Raw genomic sequence first — 18977 nt, forward strand, 5'->3', positions numbered from 1 at the left:
GTAGCTGGCCAATCACCATCAAGCTTAGCACATGATTGGCAAAAGGGATGAGATAATTAAAAAGGAAAGGGGAAAAGGAAGAGGGGAGATCACGTGGGTTTATCCATGAAAAACAACGGTTTAAATTGTGGACCGTACAAAGACACAACCGGCCGGCCAGAGCTTTGAGATCGAGCTCAAGGTACAATAATGTCATTTGTACTTTGGTCAATCCACAGCAGTGTTTTGTTGTGGTAACAGGAGTGCGACAATAAATGGAGCTGAGAGGACGACAATATTGATCATTTGTTCGGAGAGCTTCTCTCATATTACCGAGTAATTTTACCATCCAACATTTAGTATCTCGAGATATTATATTTTTTTTATCTCGAGGTACGGTAGTAGTATAAATTTAGTACCTCTAGTGTAAAATTTGATACCTCAAGGTACTTGCTACTTAGTATCTCGAGGTACTAAAATTTTGTATGCAAAATGTGGTACCTCGAGATATTAAATGTTGGATGATAAAATTGCTCAACAGTATCAGTAGTAATAGAATCTACAAATGAACACTAATTCTCAGTATGTTCCTATTTATTTGGCAATATCGATCGACCACTGTAAATTTAAATTTATCTTTGACCAGTAAAAAGTTCTAAATTGTGATGTTTTAATAAACGTAAGTAGTATAGATATATTTAGCATGCAAAAATAATTTGATAATACAGCATATTATTAATATTTATTTTTTCGCAAAAGAAAGAACGGTCAACGTTTATAGATGAATAGTGTCTGGTGACAAGGAAAGAAAGAATGGACGCCACTTTACAGTTCTTTGGAGTGACATTTTTCGATTTGCAAACCCTCAAGTTGCACACAAATGTTTTCTCATCTTTTTTCCCAGAGATCTCAAACGAGTATCGATCTTCTGTTCTTAGTGGCAGAGCACTCAGTCAGCATCACCCCCCACACCCATGAGACATGAATGACCCACAAGCAATAGAGCCGAAAGCAACGGGATCGAGAAGAGCCCTGCAGGCAACAACAACGCAATTAATGTAAAATGAACAGAAGCATCAATGAATGCGAGAGGAAGAAAACAACGCAAACGCATCGATTCATCTACAGATTACCTATACAGCCAACTAGCCCCACGGAGCCATTGTTTCGCTTATTCACGGAATAAGCGAAATGCCATATTTACAAACGAAAAATAATTTATGAATAAAACTTTTATATATGTATTTTTAGCGATCTAAAAATGAAAGCTAAAAAATAAACTTCAATGAAAAAAACTTAAAATCAACTCCAAATTTAAGGTTGAAAATTTAAAATTTGGATGATAAGCATAAGTATGAGCGAAAAGAGGAGGCCCCTTTATACAGTGAGAAATTAAGCCTGACCTTTGTTTCAACAGAAGCCACACCACTACCACGGCCACCTAGAGTTTAGCTCAAGTTCACCTGCTGTTCAGGAACAGTAGAGAGCTAAAACAGCAAAGCAAGTGCATATGCATGCTACAATTGCAGCCACTATACCACAACTCCACAAACACATCTATATATATCTATTGTGCTCCTGGTCTCTAGCTCACTCTTCTTGCTTCAGCATAATCTGTAGATAGGGAACTAGCGCTAGCTAGTGGCACTTGTACATGCACTACTGCCCTTTTCTCCTCTCTTCTAGCTGTTGTGCTCCATGAGTAAGCCAAAGATTATTATGAGTGCTATTTGAAACACTTTGGAACATTACTTTTTTTAAATGTTTTCCTTTTTATTTTGCGAGATGTCAATTGAGGTCTGTGCGGACTTGTGTGGTATATAGTAGTTATGCCTAACTTTCTTTTTCCGTTCTTTCTGCACAGATTCTAACGTGGATTCCCATCAGCCTTACACATGATGATCCTATGAATTCATTAACTAGCTGAGCAAGAGAGGGAGAGGAGAGAAAAAAGAAAAAAAGCACCGAAAAGTTGCAAATGATGCTAGGCAGAGTGGCGAACAGACGACGGAGGTATCACTGTACCGGCACTCTATTAGATCATGGAAAAAGCACACTCATACACTAGGTCTTCTTTACAAAGCCTAAGCAGCAAGCATATATAGTGTGTAGCTTAAGAATTAGTCGTAGTGTTGTTGTTTATGGAAAAGTCTAATTAACACCTAAAGTACTCAAGTACTGTATCGGTAAAGTATTAATAAGCTTAAGGTCGGTCTACTTGGCCGGCCCCGCCCTAATGGTATCCGGAAGTACAAACAAATATTCAGAACAACCCTTTTAAATGGCTTTTGTAAGTTATTTTCCTGTGTAAAATACATCAAAGGTGGCATGGTATTGTTTATATATTAGCCCATTCTATTTTACGAGAAAATTCCCTATGTACCTATGAGTTTCCGTTGAATCTCTTCTATCTCTAAATTTTGCCTCATCCTCTAAATGCCCTTAGGCTCTTGAGTTTTTTTTATCCCCTCTATATCCACGAAGTTAGTTCAATGTGAGTTGACCGTTAGATTTTTTTTTCTAAAAATGACTATATTGTCATTTGTACTTTATACTAGCTACATTAAAAAAATATAAATCTCATTATGAAAAAACCTTGCTCTATAATAAAATAAAAAAGGGATATAATTATTCGACAATGGATTTTAAAACCAAAATTAGATTTTCAAACTTTCTAAAAAGTTGATGAAATACATATAAAGGTTTCATTGGGAAATTTAAAAAATCATAACTATTTTATAGGGTTTTAAATTTCAGCAAAAAAATTGAAAAAAAATCCATTGGATTTGGTTTGAAACTTAATTAAACATTAAAAACTTTAGTTTTCAAATTTATGATAAATTAATTGTGTCCCGTTTGTATTTTTACAAATGAATCAACTTTTAAATTGAGGGCCATGTTTTTTAAAAGAAAAATCAACTACGACTTAAGTAAGAGACCAGGATAATTTAGACTTTTTAAAAATCTAATGGTCAACTAACAATTAAATTGATGGAATGGGCATAGACAAGATCAAAATAAAAAAACTCAAGAATATATAATGGATGAGGTTAAATTCAGAGATATACGAAGGATTAGAGAAAAATTTGTGGGCACGTAAGGAATTTTCTATTTTATATAACCAACAACGATCTTATGCATCTTAAAAACCAGTTAAAAACCTCTGAAATGGTTTTGTGAATGGTTTATTTGCAATGTGTACCATGACAGGTGATATGGCATAGCATGCGATAGACATATATATTAGCCCATATCACATAAGCATGTCTAAATATTCTCTCTCTCTCTCTCTATGATCGGTGAGCCAATGAACCACTTGCAAGATCCAAATCATCCCCTAAGCTGGAAATTATTTAACCGAATCCAAACGTCAAGCCATTGCGGACGCACAATACCGCTGAAGGGCTTACACAATACGAAGATGGGTACTTCCTCCGTTCTAAAATAAGTTAAACTAGTATCATATATTTAGATTCGTTATATTAGAATGTGTCACATCTAATACTAAATTAACTTATTATGAGATGGAGGGATTACCTGAATCCATGCTTTGAGAGTGAAATAAACCCCCACAGAACATCAATGGATTAAAATACAATTTTTCCCATACTATTAGTATACGTAGTACATAATAAAACTCTTCCATCATCTATCATCATCTATCAGTCATTGCGTTGTGTGTCATCTTATCCTCTCCACCAGTCCAGCCGGCCTTTTGTCCATAGAGAGTATGAATAACCAAAGTACTAATATATTTGTCAGCATGCAGCAGCAGATACCGGCAAAAGTGCCTGTCCCTGCGACCACTGACTACCACTCCCCGTTTGAACTCGAGTTCGTGGTAGTAGTGTGTACTCCAGCAAGCAGTAAGCTTGTCCTGGCATCGCCTGGTGGGGCTCGAGACACGCACACACACATTAGTTTAGTTGCTGAGCCCCCCTCTCCTGCTTGTTCTCTGCATTTGGCACTGGGAGCGCAGCATCCGCTTAACTTTGGGAGTTGGCATCGCTAGCTTTGACCATGACCGGCTACTTGGCTACCAGTGGAGAGTGATGACTGATGTGCACGATGAGTGTGATGAGAGGCTAAGCTCGTCACACCAATTATTGCTGAATTTTCTCCAATCTCTCTGCTCCCCTGACGAAGCAGCTGCCCCTGAAATGGACAATAAAAGATGTTGCTAACTGGCGGCCAGCGGCCCCCCCCCCCCCCCCGACCCACGGCCTTTTTTTTCTCTCTTTTATCGCGATTTTTTTTTCGGTTTTTTTTTTGCGATTTTTTTTTGTTTTTTTCTGATTACTTTTTTAATCTTTAGCACACTTATTTTTAAAAAAATATTTTGAGTTGAAAGTTTTTAAATCTTAACTTAAAAATTTTTAAATCTGATTTGAAAGTATTCAAATCTCGAGTTGAAAGTTTTCAAATCTCGAGTTGAAAGATTTTAAATCTGAGTCAAAAGTTTTCATATTTCAAATCTTAACTATAAATTTTTCAAATCTATACTTGAAAGTTTTCAAATCTCGAGTTAAAAGTTTTTTAATCCGATTTGAAAGTTTTCAAATCTCGAGTTGAAAGTTTTCGAATTTGAGTTGAAAGATTTTGCATCTCGAGTTGAAAATTTTTAAATCTGAGTTGAAAGTTTTCAAATATGAGTTGAAAGTTTTCAAGTCGAAGTTGAAAGTTTTTTTCAAATCGGAGTTGAAAGTTTTCAAGTCGGAGTTGAAAGTATTCAAATCTGAGTTGAAAGTTTACACATATATGGAAAAACCACCTATTGGGCCGTGTGGGCTGGCACGTGCGCGCCGCTGGCGCGTACGCGCTAATTAGGATTTCTGATAAAAGCCATCATATGGTGCTAAAGTAAGCTCTAGGAGGTCTTATAACCCATCGTTTCGTTTATACTTATGCTTTTAAACTAAAATTTAAATTTTGAAACCTAATTTGAAAAGTTGATTTTGCGTTTTTTTTCATCGTACTTTATTTTGTAACATTTGCTTTTAAATTAGTTTAAGGTAGACGGATACATATAAGCATTAGCAAAACGACGACGAGGGTATTGATCCGGTGGGGTTTAGACGTGCTAATTAAATTAAATTATGGGTGTAAAGTGGATTCCGGTGGCCGGACCATTATATCACGAATCTTGAGGCACATTGGACGGTGGCGAGGAGTGATGGTCATCACCCCTATGTAAGTAATTTAGGCCCATGCATGCATCAACAACGATCGTGCACACCACAAAAGGCGCCATGATCAAGCAAACCAAGGCATCTTCTCTCTCTCTCTCTCTCTCTCTCTTCGTTATCCCTCGAGCAGCTAACTTGAGCACGATCGAGAGGCCAAGCTAAGCAAATTTTGCATTACTACACTCCACAAGTTGTATATCAAACATACTTAAATAGAATCATATTTTCATTTGGTTAAACTTACTTGTTAGTACTAGTGGTCCTCACAAGTAATTTTGATACTTACTTTGAGAAAAAAGATTAGAATGTATAATTAATGAGGGTAGCAATGTAATTTACCTCACTTCCTAATTTAGTGTGAGATCTACTAAAAACGACACAAGTAAATTGAAACTTAGTTGACCTGTTTGGGAAATTCAACTAGTTCTCTTCAAGACATGGCTAGCACAGATTTAACAACGGGACCGTGATTCGATAAAATGCCAACCTCAAACTCATGCTACTCGTCGTGTTGCCATTTTCTCATTTTTGCTAATTCTCAAAATCTTTTTGCCTCTTCTTTGTGGTGATCAGACGAAAACTCCCTTTGACTGATGAAGGTGAGACCGGTGTGTGTGGGCTCGGGCGGCGCCAAAACCTCCCACAACGCCGCCGCCTCCTCCTGCCCCTTCACCAGTGCTAGCAACACTGCCCCCTTCTCTTCCTTGTCGGCGACGGTGGTGGTTCTTGCTGGGGAGATGGTGAAGGAGCTATTTGTGCGTGTATTTTGTAGGTCGACGGTGGAGCGATTGCGGCAGAACGTGGAGCTGTTGTTGCCGCTGGTGCTGCTGCAAGGAGGAGGAGGAGGAGGTGGGGTGGTGCCCAGCTAAGGGAGGCGTTGGATCCACACGCCCGCCCATGTGTTCGATGTCGACTCCGCATCGAACTGACGCTCGCATCGGCTGCCTCGAACACTGTGTTAGGATGTCGTCGTGACGACAGCCTTAATTTGTGGCTATAACACAGACCTCCCTACCCCCGTCCACCATGTCCCTCCCCTTCGTACTCCCACCGTGCCGCCGTCGAAGACCATGGGAATGGGGATTGAACCGTCACCATCCAAGGGCATGGCGTTGGGGATGGAGGTGGAGTTTGTGGAGGAAGAGGAGGACGGCGTGGTGGGTGGCGGCGTCAGGGTGGGGAAAGATAAGGTGAAGGAGATGGTAATGAGCGGCAGCAGCGACGGGTGGGAGGCCGTCGGATCTACAGCATGGGCGGCAGCGGTGAGACCGATTGTAGGGGTATTTTCGTTTGATCATCTCGCGGCTGAGCGAAAAAACATTTAGAAAATCACTAAAACCATAAAAATGACAATCCGGCGAGTAGCACATGCTCAAGATTGGCACAATCACGTTTTGAGGATGACATAATAGCGAAACTCAGTTTTGAAGATGGCTAAATGTCCTTTTTTTTTTCCTCCGTGTTGTTGGGTTTATTAGCAATCGTGCAATGGAATTTAAATGTTATGTTTGGGAGCGGAAATCATTTTTTAATACCTAAACACCCAATATTAATTAGATTTGCATGCCATGCTAAAAAAAATATTCTAGATTCGTCACTGAGACACAATATTTATAATATAAACATTTGTACAGTGTTGCTAGAGAAATAGAGACATGTATCGTGAAAAAGAGACAGGAGATGCAAGACAATATTGTTCTTGTTAAAGAAAATAACATGGTGAAGCAGAGGAAGTACTATCAGACTACTACCAGTAGCTATCTTGGTTAATTATCCATTTTATAGCCGGAATCGCAAGCCCATGGCACGCATATATCCTGGACATCGTGGCGTTTGCCAGCGAATGGCGTGGACAGTAGTAGCAGCAGCTAGCGGCGTCGGATGGTGCGATGCCGATGCGGCCGAGGAGGAGGAAGGCGCAAATCCACGACGACCACCGCTTTTTCCTCCCTCAGTGCGCGAGATGCGGATACTCCACCCCCCCCCCCCCCCCCCCAATCCTTTTGACTAATCCTCCCGTGCAACGCGCACACACGCATCACATCACCAAGTATACTCCAATAATTATCATAATCGGATGGATTATGAGTAATACTCCCTCCGTTTCAAAATATTTGACACCGTTAACTTTTTAGCACATATTTGACCGTTCGTCTTATTAAAAAAATTTTGAAATATGTAAAACTATATGTGTACATGAAAGTATATTTAACAATGAATCAAATGATATGAAAAGAATAAATAATTACTTAAATTTTTTGAATAAGACGAATGATCAAACACGTACTTAAAAAGTCAACGGTGTCAAACATTTCAAAACGTGGGAAGTATAAATATATAAATCGATCGGTCTAACTCGAAAGAAAAAGCTCTCGCAATCACACGTTAAGCTTTTCTTTTCCTGTTTCCTGCAAATGATGGGCCAATCCTAAAACGCCACGGCCCTCACAGCTGCTGCCGCAGCTGTTACTAGTACTGATGATGCTGCTGCCAATCCCTACAGTTTTTGACTCGTGTATCTCTCACACCCACAAGACTGCAGTGCAGCGCCTCTGCCTCTGATAACTTCATCACAGCCAGAGGAGAAAACGAGCAGAGAGAGAGCCCCGGTCCAACTTACTAGTCCAACCGCACTACTAGTAATGATCTGAAAGTTCTGAACTTTACTCCAGTAGAGCGCTGTGCGACTGTACTGTGTACGTACTCTTGCAGCACGTACCGGTGGTGGTCGTCCTCGCCAATCCGGTCAAAAGATGGGGTCGCACGCATCGCATCGCATGCAACCTGCAGCGGCAGAAGCGCAGCATCTGCGTGCGTGCGTGCGTGTGATCCGGACGACGAGAGATGCAAATGCAACAACAACAATAATTCCACCACCACCGCAACCACAACACCAACAACATTCCATCCTGCAGAAGCCGTCGCGCAACCCACCCCCCTCCCTCCCTCCACCGGCCATTGTTTGCCTCGTACGCATGGTTCACCAACTGGAAAAGAAAAAAGAAAAAAAGAGAGAGAGTTCTGCACACGAGATGAGAGGAATGAGAGAATGCAATGGAGGAGAGGACGAGAATTGGTGCCTGTTTTTTTTCTTGGTTGATTTGAATGGAGATGAGTCCCACTAGTGCCAACTGATACATACATATACAAAATTGGAAATTTGATTGGAGAAGAGGAGGAGAAGAATCGAATCTCTTTTTTTTTTTTAGCTTTTCTTTTTTTTTTCTCCGTCGTCGATGCTTGGTTGCTACTACCGCCGCCGCTGCCGCCGGCCGCAATGGCGGTTGTTAGTATGGTTGGAGGAAGTCGTCGGAGTTGGCGATGGAGTCGGCGGCGGGCCACGCCGACCGGAGCAGCTTGAGCAGGTGCTGCGCCTTCCGCTTCGCCCGCTCCGAGCACCCGCCCTGCACCATGAGGAGGAGCTGGCTCATGGCGCCCGCGCGGACCGCCTCCACCTGGAGCGGCTCCGATCCGCCCACCACCGCCACCAGCGCCCCCGCCGCGTGCTCCGCTGACCGCCCGGACATGGCGCGCACCAGCGCGCACACCGCCGCCGCGCCTCCCCCGGCGCCCGCGACCACCGCGTCGCGCCCGCCCTCCGTCCGGCACAGCCGCTCCACCGCGGCCAGCGCGCGCTCCGGCTCCCCCGCGCCACCGCCTCCCTCCGCGACGCGACGCGCGAGCGCCGCCGCGGCACCGGCGGCGACGGCGCGGGGGCGGTTCTCCTTGGCGAGGCAGAGCGCGAACAGTCCACGGATCCCGACGCGGACGGCGCGCGCGTGGGCCTTCTCCTCGACCAGCGCGACGAGCCCCTCCATGACCCCCTCCGCCGCGCCCAGCACCGCCCTGGCGTCCGCGCCGGACACCGCCGCAACCGCCTCCACCACAGCCCCAGCATTAACCCTGCACTCCAGCGTCGCCGTCGTCGTCGCCGCCCCTTCCCCACTCACCAGCAGCTCCCCGAGCCTCGCCACCCTCTCCCTCCTCCCCACCACCTCCACAGCCTCAGCCTCACCCAACCCAACCATAGCAAGAACCGCCATCGCCTCGGCCTCGACCTCCTCCCCACCAGCGTTCGTCCCAAACGCCATGTCAACGAGCGCCGCCCGTGTCTCGTGGGTGGCCATGACGAGGCGGTTCTTGTCGGAGTCCCGGGCGAGCGCCCTGAGCTTGCGGAGCGGCGGGAGCGCGGGGCACTGGGCGAGGAGGGAGCGGATGAGGTCGGGGTCGGCTGGCTGCTTCGGGGTGGGGATGCGCTCGACGCCGAGGGAGCGGTGGGCGACGCACCAGTCCTGGATGAGGCGGCGGAGGGTGTGGTTGGGGATGAGGGTGAAGGCGCGGTCGAGCGGGGAGCGGGTGACGGGGCAGGTGGTGTTGCCGGTGGCCACCCACGACTCGATGCTGGCGCGGTCGTAGGTCTGGCCGGTGGACACCGTCACCGGGTCGCGCATCAGCTCCAGGGAGATGGGGCACCGGAAGTACCAGGGCACCTGCACCCCCGCCGTGTCCAGGCCCAGCGCCAGCGGCACGCTCCCCGGCATCCGATTCTCAGCTCAGCTTCGCGGAATCGCGGCGTGGGGTGGGTTGGTGGGTGGGTGGAGAGGAGGAGGAGGTGAGGAGTGGGAAGGTGGAAGGCGATGGAGACGAAGGGTATAAGTAGGCGGGGGAGCACGTGCGGGCAGTGAGTGAGCCTCCCTTCCTTCCCGTCGCTGCCTACGTGGGTCAGGGGGGGTTCGCCTTTGCGACGACTTGGTGTCGGAAGAAGGTACTGGCTGATGGTGGGCCGGGCGGGCTTCATCCGGCCCGCGCGCCCTGGGGCTACGGATGCGGACGTAACTGCCCATTTGGGGGTGAGAATGCCACGCGAGCCGGTCTTTGCGGGGCTCTTCATTGTAACCAAAATAAATTTTATTAAATTTTGTTAACGCTTAAAGTTTGGTAAGTTGGTAATATTGTCAATTTTTGACAGGATTTCTTATATATTTGCTAAAGTTTGTAAAAAGCTAAATATATACACATATTTGATAACTTTACCAAAAAGATATGCTTTGAAATGACATTAATTTAAACAGCCCCTGCGTTTGGAAAAGGTAAAGACCTGCACATATATAGCAAGGAAATAAGAGCATCTTCAAAAATGAGAACTAGTTTAAAATAGTATATTATTAACCGAATTATTGTGATGGATAAAACAATGCATATATAAGCAGGAAATAAGTGCCTCTCCAAAAATAAGACCTAGTTTAAAATAGTACATTTTTAACCAAATTATTGTAGTAGATAAAGTCCTTCTTATATAAGAGGGAAATAAGTGCATCTCCAAAAAATAAGGCCCTGTATATATAGAAGGGAATATGAGCATCTCAAAAAAAAGTAAGGCTTAGTTTAAAATAGTATATTATTAACCAATTTATTGTTGTGGATACACAACTATAAATAAAAATTAAATATTTAGATAAATATAGTTAACAAGTAGCTTATAATAGGTGATCTAACTAATAGAGTAGAAGAAAGAGAGTTGCACAACCATTACTAAGTTTAGCTAAATGTTTAATGATGACAGAGGGCATTAAGGACATTTATCTCTTTTCAAATAGAAGGACTAGTTTGGTCTAAAGCCAATTTTCGCCATACTATAATAGTGGTAGCACTAAAATCTTGACAAGTTTTGATATTACCAAATATGCTATAGTAGAACTTGTACTAGTGTTAGCAAAAATTGATATCAAACCAAACAATCATACTACACTATTGAAGTTGCTAAAAAATTGGTAGAGTGAAAATTGGACTCAATCCAAACAAACCCGTAAAACCCAAAGGTCTCATTTGCATGCAGGTCCAGCTGACCAGCTCTAATTAATGGGTTGCCTTCACAAATTTACAGGCTAAACTCTCTTTCAAACCATCTCTCCCTCTTGCACTGACCTCCTGTTGTCTCCAAGGAATAGAGTAACCCTCTAGCTAGCTGTATGCGGGCAAATCATTTTTTATGTTCTTCTTCTCTTCATCCTTTTGATCTTTGTGCTCCTTCGATGAGCGAGACAACTAGCAATTCAGTGTTGATTCACCTCTATCCCCTCTTCTAGTTGATCTATTTTGTGTTGATTCACCTCTATCCTCTCTTCTAGTTGATCTATTCAGTGATGAAGACCACGATGGAGCCTAAATCTAACAAATAGAGTGGAGGAAGAAGTTTGATCTCGACTAGTAGGCTTCTTTTGTATTTTTTTTGACGATTTGTTCCAATATATTTTTAAGACTTTGTATGACTTGTTGAATTCATTTTTTTCATAATTTGTATGACTTGTTGATTTGTTTTGACGTTGCACTAACTATTTATAAGAATGTTGAAGTGGTTGATTTTCAGGTGTGCGAGATTATTTTTTCCAATATTATTGGAATCATTGTTTCAACATATGTTTGAGATAGTAGATGCAAATGTTGCATTAGATATTGAATGATACATGTTGAGATTCTACTGTATATTTTTTTTGAAACGTAAGCCAGCTTTTGCTGGTTTTATAATTAGAGAGAGAAACTGTACAAAGAAGAGAAATGACCCATTTTATATGGAAAACCAGGCCCGAAAACCATACAGCTGCACGATTAATTACGGGGAATGAAACCCACTAGGCAGAAGAAAGCATGGGACCTAACTATAACAACAACGGCGGAGCCCAAATGCAGGACATTGTTGCCAAGCTAAACATAAAAGTGACACAAACAACTCCGACATCACAGAAGAGGTGTTATCGTTGCCGAGCTAGCCGCCCAAGCAACCCAGCAACGCTGACTTTACCACCGCAGCGACATTGAAGCCACGAAAGTCGCCAAAGCGAAAGCAGCTCCGACATCCACAATGGACATCAGCCAAGCCACCAAAGAGCCACTTCCTTCACATGGCCAGCACCAACTTGTTGGAAGAGACTACAACATGCTATCGTTGCCAAGCGTCGCCGCACCCCAACAGCAAGCAACTCCGACTTCATCCGCAGAAACAACTGAAGAGTGTGTCGCCCATCACAAGAACGAAGCGGACCCAAAAAGCTTAGGCCTTGCCAAACACCAAGGAAAGAAAGCTTTTAAACCGAAGAGACTATCATAGGAACTTTTCCGAAGCGACGCCACCAAGGATATGTTATATGATTTGTCTGTATGTTACACATGTTGGATCAAATATTTAATGAAACATTTGACCGTCCAATAATACGATTCGGATCAGATGTCTAAGCCGCACAGTTACCTCCGCTCCAAAGCAAAGACACCAATTATCAATTTCTCATCATTAATTTATCTATCGACCTAATCACACATGCTTACAGAGTCACAGTCACACATATGTTTCAGTCGGTTTTGCCACGTCTTCTGCACCGAAAGTGTTCGATCCCCTCCCCTGATGTAGCACGATCAGAGCCCAGGAGCTTCATTCATTCAGCTAATAGCTAAATTACTAGTAATCCTGAATTCCTGCGCGCTTGCTGGCCCTACTACAGATCCTCCACAGTCCACTCCACTGTCAGCGTGGGACCCACTCCACTGTCGCACACACATCTGAACGTAGATTGCTCAAACAATTGTGACTACGCACCCCTATCGTTGTTCAGATAAAACTCGAAAAATTGTTGCCATCCCCTGCAGGTTTCTCTTGTGTCTGACAAGCTAGCTAGTAGGCTAGGGTCCAGCTAGAGTACGGAGTATAAGGTTTGTTATATAATACTCTATTCCTCTAAAAATATACTCCCTCTGTCCCAAAAATTTAAATATTTTTAGCACAGTGTCAAGTCAAACATTTTTAACTTTGACTATTAATAGCAGAAAAATAAAAAGAATCAATCATGTAAAATTGACGTTACTAGATTTATCATTAAACAAACTATCACAATATGCAACTCTTTTTATTTAAAACATCTTATTTTTTTAGATATTGTTGGTTAAAGTTTCATCTCGAAGACTGTGTCAAAGTAAAAAAAAATACTTATATTTTGGAACGGATGAAGTAATTATTTTTAACAGATTAATAGTAAAAAATTACTTAATTTGAGAAGGAGGTACCATAATATTAAGGTTGAGAAGAAAAGACTATAAATGAGGGGGTTGTTGAGAGTACGATAAAAAAATGAACAAGAAAAGGTTGATAGAGGAAGGAGTAATAAGGAATGCTTATATTCGTGTACATATTTTAAATTTTAGAAATACTACTGATATTTTGAAACGGAGAGTAGAGGAGTAGTTTTTCTTTCCTTTTTAACTAGGGAGAGGAGTAGCTGCCAACGTACATAGTCTAAAGTTTTTTCCAGCTAGCTTGCTGCACATATATACTAGTGCCGCTAGTGGTGCACACATGTGCGTGGTCACATGCGCGCGGGCTGTTCAGCTAGCTAGCTAGCTAGCACCTTCGATCAATCGATCTGGACAATATACTCAGTCCAGTGGTCGTTGTTGCATGCTTTGCTTTGGATCGGAGGCTTGGCCATAGCGATGGGGAACATGCAGGCAGATCAAGAGAAGCTAGGGGGAGTAGCTACAGCCCCTACGTGAGCCTACCGGCTTGGCTACTAGCGGTGGAGGCGTGTGGTGTGGAGGGCGCTGGCAGCTGTGTGGGATGCCTTCATTAATTTGATACTCCTAGTTTGCACTCCGAGGCCTTTCACGGTGCAAAGATACTGCTATGGGTATTTACAGTACGGTGATTTGTCGCTCTTGGGCCCACCAAATTGAAGACCGTGTGATCAAAGTTGGGTAGCCATTCTTTGGCTCGATCGAGGCTTGGTGTCGTGGGGAGAGAAGTCCGCGACGCGTTGTGGAGGGCGTTGCTTCGCTGTCTAGTTCCTCCTGGCACGATTTTGTTGCCAATCCTAAAATCGCCCTCGCCGCCTCGTGCGCGATTCTTCCCCTTCGCCAGCCCTCGCACTACCGTGTATATGCCGGCTATTTTCCCACCTCGCGCGCTCGCTCTCATGCCCTCTTGTGATTCCTCCCCCTTTCCTTGTCGGTTGTCTCCTCATCGTCAGTACCATCAGCGTCGGAATTGTCACCGAGTTGAGTAGTATGCACAGCCGCGCCCCTCACCATTGTTGTGGACCGTGGTACGATGGGTGTGAAACCCTAACCCAAAAATCATTAGCCCTTGATGTTCCAAGTTCTGTTTTTTTCCCCACTCTCATCATCTTGGTTCAAAACCTAGATTCGAACCTGGCAATGTAGCATCTTCGTTCATTTTTTACAAGATTCGAACCTGGCGGCTAGTTTATCTCAATCTTCCAGCCAACCATCTCCATTCCCTGCACATCTGGTGTTCCCCATACCATCTACAGCGTTCCCCCCTGCACGTAGCCGCCGACACCTCCAACTCCACCTCCGATGGCCCCAAGCACAGCTGGTGTGGCGGCACCGTTGAGCTCCAGATCTGCATGTTGGCATCGTGTCACGGCCTCCCCAACTGTCGCTGCTGATCCTAATCTTGTAAAATTTCAGTGGCAGTGGCATGGTCCTAATCTTGTAAAATTCCAGTGGCACGGCTACGAATAGACGAATTGTAATGACATTTTTCTGAATAGGTAAATTTTTAATGGCATGAATCCAATTAACCCTTGATTTTATATATTGGACCGAACAAACTGAATGATATACAGTCGCCGGTGGTTACATAGATAGTACAAACTGGTTGTACAAATTTAATAGTTTGTCTTGTTTATATCTTAATGTGTTTGTCAATTTTGAACCTAATATTGTGTGAAGTGGTATATATACATTGGATGAATGTTGTCATTTTTTTTAAAAAAAAATATAGCTATTTGGATGGTTTAATTATAGATAAAAGAGGGTACATCTCATCGTGGAACCAAGACTGTTTTTCATATTATTGCCTCTTTTTTGAAATGTTTGATGTTGGTTAGTTTATTTTTGAGCTAACCAATATAAAAAAAATGGAGGGATCACTATGGCTTGTTCACTTCTTTAGAAAAAATCTTATCAATTTTTAGTAATGCTAAATATTGGTATTACTAATTTTTTTTTATGGTAAGGTAAGATCTGATAGTGTTTGGCTTGAAGCATTTTCAGCTTTTTGATAGAAAATTTGTGAGTAGAATGTTTCAGAATTACCAAAATGTGATTAGTTGTGTTGGTAATGTTAATGTTCTGATTGTTACATTACTAAATTTTAGCATTATCAGAATTTAAAAGGTTCAAAATGTCTACAAATTGAATAAACCATATCTGACCTACTGTATATGTAACCAATATGGTAACAGTTTGGTAAGTGGTAACCATCTGTGTTGCCCGGGCAGGAGAGCTAGCGAAGATAGCGTGCTTTTCTCTTTGAGTTGACGCAGGTGTCGGCAGCTAGCTAGATAGCGTCTCGCGCATCGTCCAAAGTCGTCATCGGCGTGCAGCCAAACATATGTCGATTTCACATTAGTGATTAGTGTGGTAGTAGTACTCACTCTGGCGAATGGTTGTTGGATCAGAGCAGAGGAAAATGGTAAATAAAGCTAGCTCTAATTTCATATATATACCCTTCAATGGTAATTTGATATAGTACTTAATTGCGTTATCAAATACTCTTTCTATCATATACGAATCTCTCTTTTTCTAGAAAAGAAAAGATAAGACACTTGCTGATAATCTTAAGAAACTTTATATACATGAGTGACCCAAACTCCGGCCAACAGAAGACACACGCTCCGCCTACTAATTTTTCACTATGTCAGCCAAAGTATGACCCGAAATACAATGAGACGACTCGAACCTTAGCTCATTTGTGGCTTCACCCCTTGATTATATTAGTGTTACAGAATATGTTAAATGTGACATCTTATCCGTGTTAGTTAGACACTTAGACAAACCAACATTGACATAGTTTCCTGTTCACATGACCCTGCGCGTGTATAGGATTAGCAAGAAAATTGGTACTAATAACAAAAATAGTAAATCGGTGTAATAAAAACATTATCAATGTTGGTTTTTTAGATGAACCGCACTGACTAAGTAAAGACGAACCGATCAACATGGGAAAAATTCTGTAAGCCCCCTTGTTTTCTCCGTATCTCCCTCTCACTCTCTCCTACTCTCTCCTCCTCTTCATGGCAAGCGCCGACGACCTCCTCCACACGGGTTGGCGGGCAGACTTCTCCACCATAGCAACTAGCAAGGGACAGTACGGTGGAGGTGACCTCAGCCTCAAGTGCCATCTTCAATGCGGAGAATTTTCAGAATATGCCATCGAATTCGGACTGCTCTCAGGAATTCTACTTTTAGAATACGCCATCGGAACACGAATTTTCTTCGTTCCGTGCCACTCCGTCTCTTGAGTCAGTAGCGTCGTCATCTTCTGTCGCCCAGCGCCGCCGTCGTCAGTCCGCCACCACCCGTGCCGGCACTGGCATCGTCGTCGTCCACCGCCCGCGCCCACGCCCATGTCAGCCGCGGCGTCGTCCGTTCACTGTCGCCACCATCATCGTCGTCCACCGCCCGTGCCGCGCGCGCCTAGCCACGGCGTCGTCCACCGCCCGCGTCGCGCATTCTCCGGTGGAGCACGCCGATGAGGGTGCACATGTCCTCGTCCTCCTCATCTTCCTCCCCACCACCACCACCACCACCGACGCCGCCCACCCGCTGCCCATCCCCGCCATCCACATGGATCTTCACCCAGATCTCGTGGTAGGAACTGGTGTGGATGGCGAGCGTGTACTCCTAGCTCAGGTTGATGGTCACCGTCGACAGGGGGCTTCTCCCCCACCCCTTTCCCGCTGCGTAGCCACCCAATTCCACGTCGCCCCCTTGTAGCACTCGCGGCGGTGTTCGAGCTCGTGTTCGCGTTCGCGCTACTGGTGGTGGCGTTCGCGTTCGTACCCTCGCCCACGCCAAGCCGCCTCCCTCCGCGCCCATGCCACGCCGTTCCCACAGCCGCATCGAATCGGTAGATTGCCTGATTCGCCGCAATCGCCGCGTCACGCGACACAAGCAAGCGCAGGGGCAAGCGAACGGACGACACCGCGGCTGATATGGGCGTGGGCGGTGGACGACGATAATGCCGGCGACGGACGGACGCCGGTGCGGCTGACACGGGCTAAATAATTAAGGTGTCATGCATGTAATAGTATGTTTAGTACTATAGTAGGAGCTTGCAAATCTTTCTTGTTCAATCAAGGATGGACTCGCAACACGAAGGCAATGATCATCAGGGGCCCTACACGAAGGCAATGATGCATGATGCACGGAGGCCTGCAGGGCCGCACGCATGCACGTACGTACGCACTCAAGCAACGGAATGTGATGCACGTGCGTGTGCGACGTACAGCTAGCGTTAAATTAATGAAAACCAATCGCCTTTGGAGACCGGATCAATCGGTACTGTGCATGGTCCTCATCTATCTGAGTTTTTCTGAAGAGGAAGATCGACTGATCGAGTTGGATAGATGCAAAAGTCATGCTAGCTACCTTCCCCTGTAACACTACTCTGCATGCAAGGATTTATATGTGTTTACTTAATTTGTTTTAAATCAAATTCCCAGGGAGGGATTTAATTACTGGTACAGTTTTAATTTTCGTTTGAAGTTAAAACATAGTACATCATGTTTTACTACTCCATCGGGCTTCACCTTTTTTTAAAAAAAGTTTGATCGAGATTATAAAAAACATAACAAGGTTTTTAACGCAAAATAAATATAGTACTAAAATATATTTAATTTTAGATTTAATTAAAATAATTGGGTAATGGAGATGTTGTTACGCTTCTTTCTACAAATATGATCAAACCTAAGTAAAACATACTATAATATGAAATCGAAGGAATAAAAAGGAAAAGGTTAGGTGCCTGATTTGCTAACTCATCTAATAGGAGTAGTTGTTAAAAATAAATGACAGGTAAAAAAATTCATTAAAATGATGAATGCAGCAAACTGAGCTAGCTCAACTAGATTCCTTACTGTAGAACTTATTCACCTAGGTTCAACTCCTAGAATTCGTATGGGTGCTTGCACATGTACGACATATTATTATTTCAGCGGTAAGTGATATATTCATTGATAATGGGGTGTGTCCATGGTGACTTCGTCAATATCAAAATATGTGTTATCTCGAAAGTGTTCATGAATCATGATATGCCCTTTCTTATAGATGCTTCGTATATATGTGAGTTTCATCAATTTTAAAATATATCCTTTTTCAGAGATACTCATTGTAAGTGGCCAAACGGGCGGCCTAGGGCTGGGTCGGGCCCGCAATGGCACGGCTAATGAAACAGGTGGTGTGCTGGCCCACATGCCCATGTCGAAGCTAGACCATGACGTGCCGACACAGGCATGTTATAGGCACATGAGCTACGAAGGCCCATTAGCTTGTACAAGGCTCGGACGTTCGCTAAAGAAAAAAAGAAAAACAATTCAAACGAAGTCGCAAAGATCGTTGGGGTTAGCCGGTTAGGGTTTTGCTCACTGCTGCCTCCTGCTTTGTCCGTCACCGCCGCCTGCGAGGTTGCTCGAAGAAAGCTCTACAGTGCGCGCCTCGGTTATATTGTCGTGCCTCTATTTCTTGCCAGCTTCACGCCTCCATGGCTAGCCTCCACACTTACTGGTCGCCACCAAGAAACTTATCGTCCTCCGTTCATACACTAACAACCGACGCCGCCTCTTCTCTATTCTTGGTGCCTGCGGCCGCTATCATGCCATGCGGCCCAAGTTGTATTGTGTCGGCCTAGGCCGCTTTTTGTCGTGTCGTGTCACGTACGAGCTGTGATGACGGCCCAAGCATAGTGCGACTAGACGTGTCATGCTTGGGTCATGAGCAGTTGGTACGTGCCTAGGCTGGCAA

General features: G+C 44.0%; 1 protein-coding gene and 2 long non-coding RNA genes across 3 annotated transcripts; 1 reads left to right on the plus strand and 2 right to left on the minus strand.

Annotated features, from left to right (window-relative positions):
• Positions 1–737: 737 nt before the first annotated feature.
• On the minus strand, positions 738–1845 carry LOC107280093 (uncharacterized). The gene is made up of 2 exons (XR_001543154.3): positions 1383–1845; positions 738–1011 (listed from the first exon to the last, which is right to left on the minus strand). It is a non-coding gene; the product is annotated as an uncharacterized lncRNA (long non-coding RNA).
• Positions 1572–2173, plus strand: LOC112937886 (uncharacterized). Its single transcript, XR_003240730.2, has 2 exons — positions 1572–1681; positions 1844–2173. It is a non-coding gene; the product is annotated as an uncharacterized lncRNA (long non-coding RNA).
• Positions 2174–8229: 6056 nt separating this feature from the next.
• On the minus strand, positions 8230–9794 carry LOC4329616 (U-box domain-containing protein 25). The gene has a single exon (XM_015768198.3). The coding sequence runs from the start codon at positions 9704–9706 to the stop codon at positions 8453–8455; it is 1254 nt and encodes a 417-aa protein (XP_015623684.1). The 5' UTR covers positions 9707–9794; the 3' UTR covers positions 8230–8452.
• Positions 9795–18977: the final 9183 nt, after the last annotated feature.

Source organism: Oryza sativa, chromosome 2, assembly GCF_034140825.1.
Source record: "Oryza sativa Japonica Group chromosome 2, ASM3414082v1".
In the NCBI taxonomy this organism is placed as follows: Eukaryota; Viridiplantae; Streptophyta; class Magnoliopsida; order Poales; family Poaceae; genus Oryza; species Oryza sativa.

Coding starts and splice junctions, on each gene's coding strand:
- LOC4329616 (XM_015768198.3), bottom strand. CDS start 9,706: ATGCCGGGGAGCGTGCCGCTGGCGCTGGGCCTGGACACGGCGGGGGTG.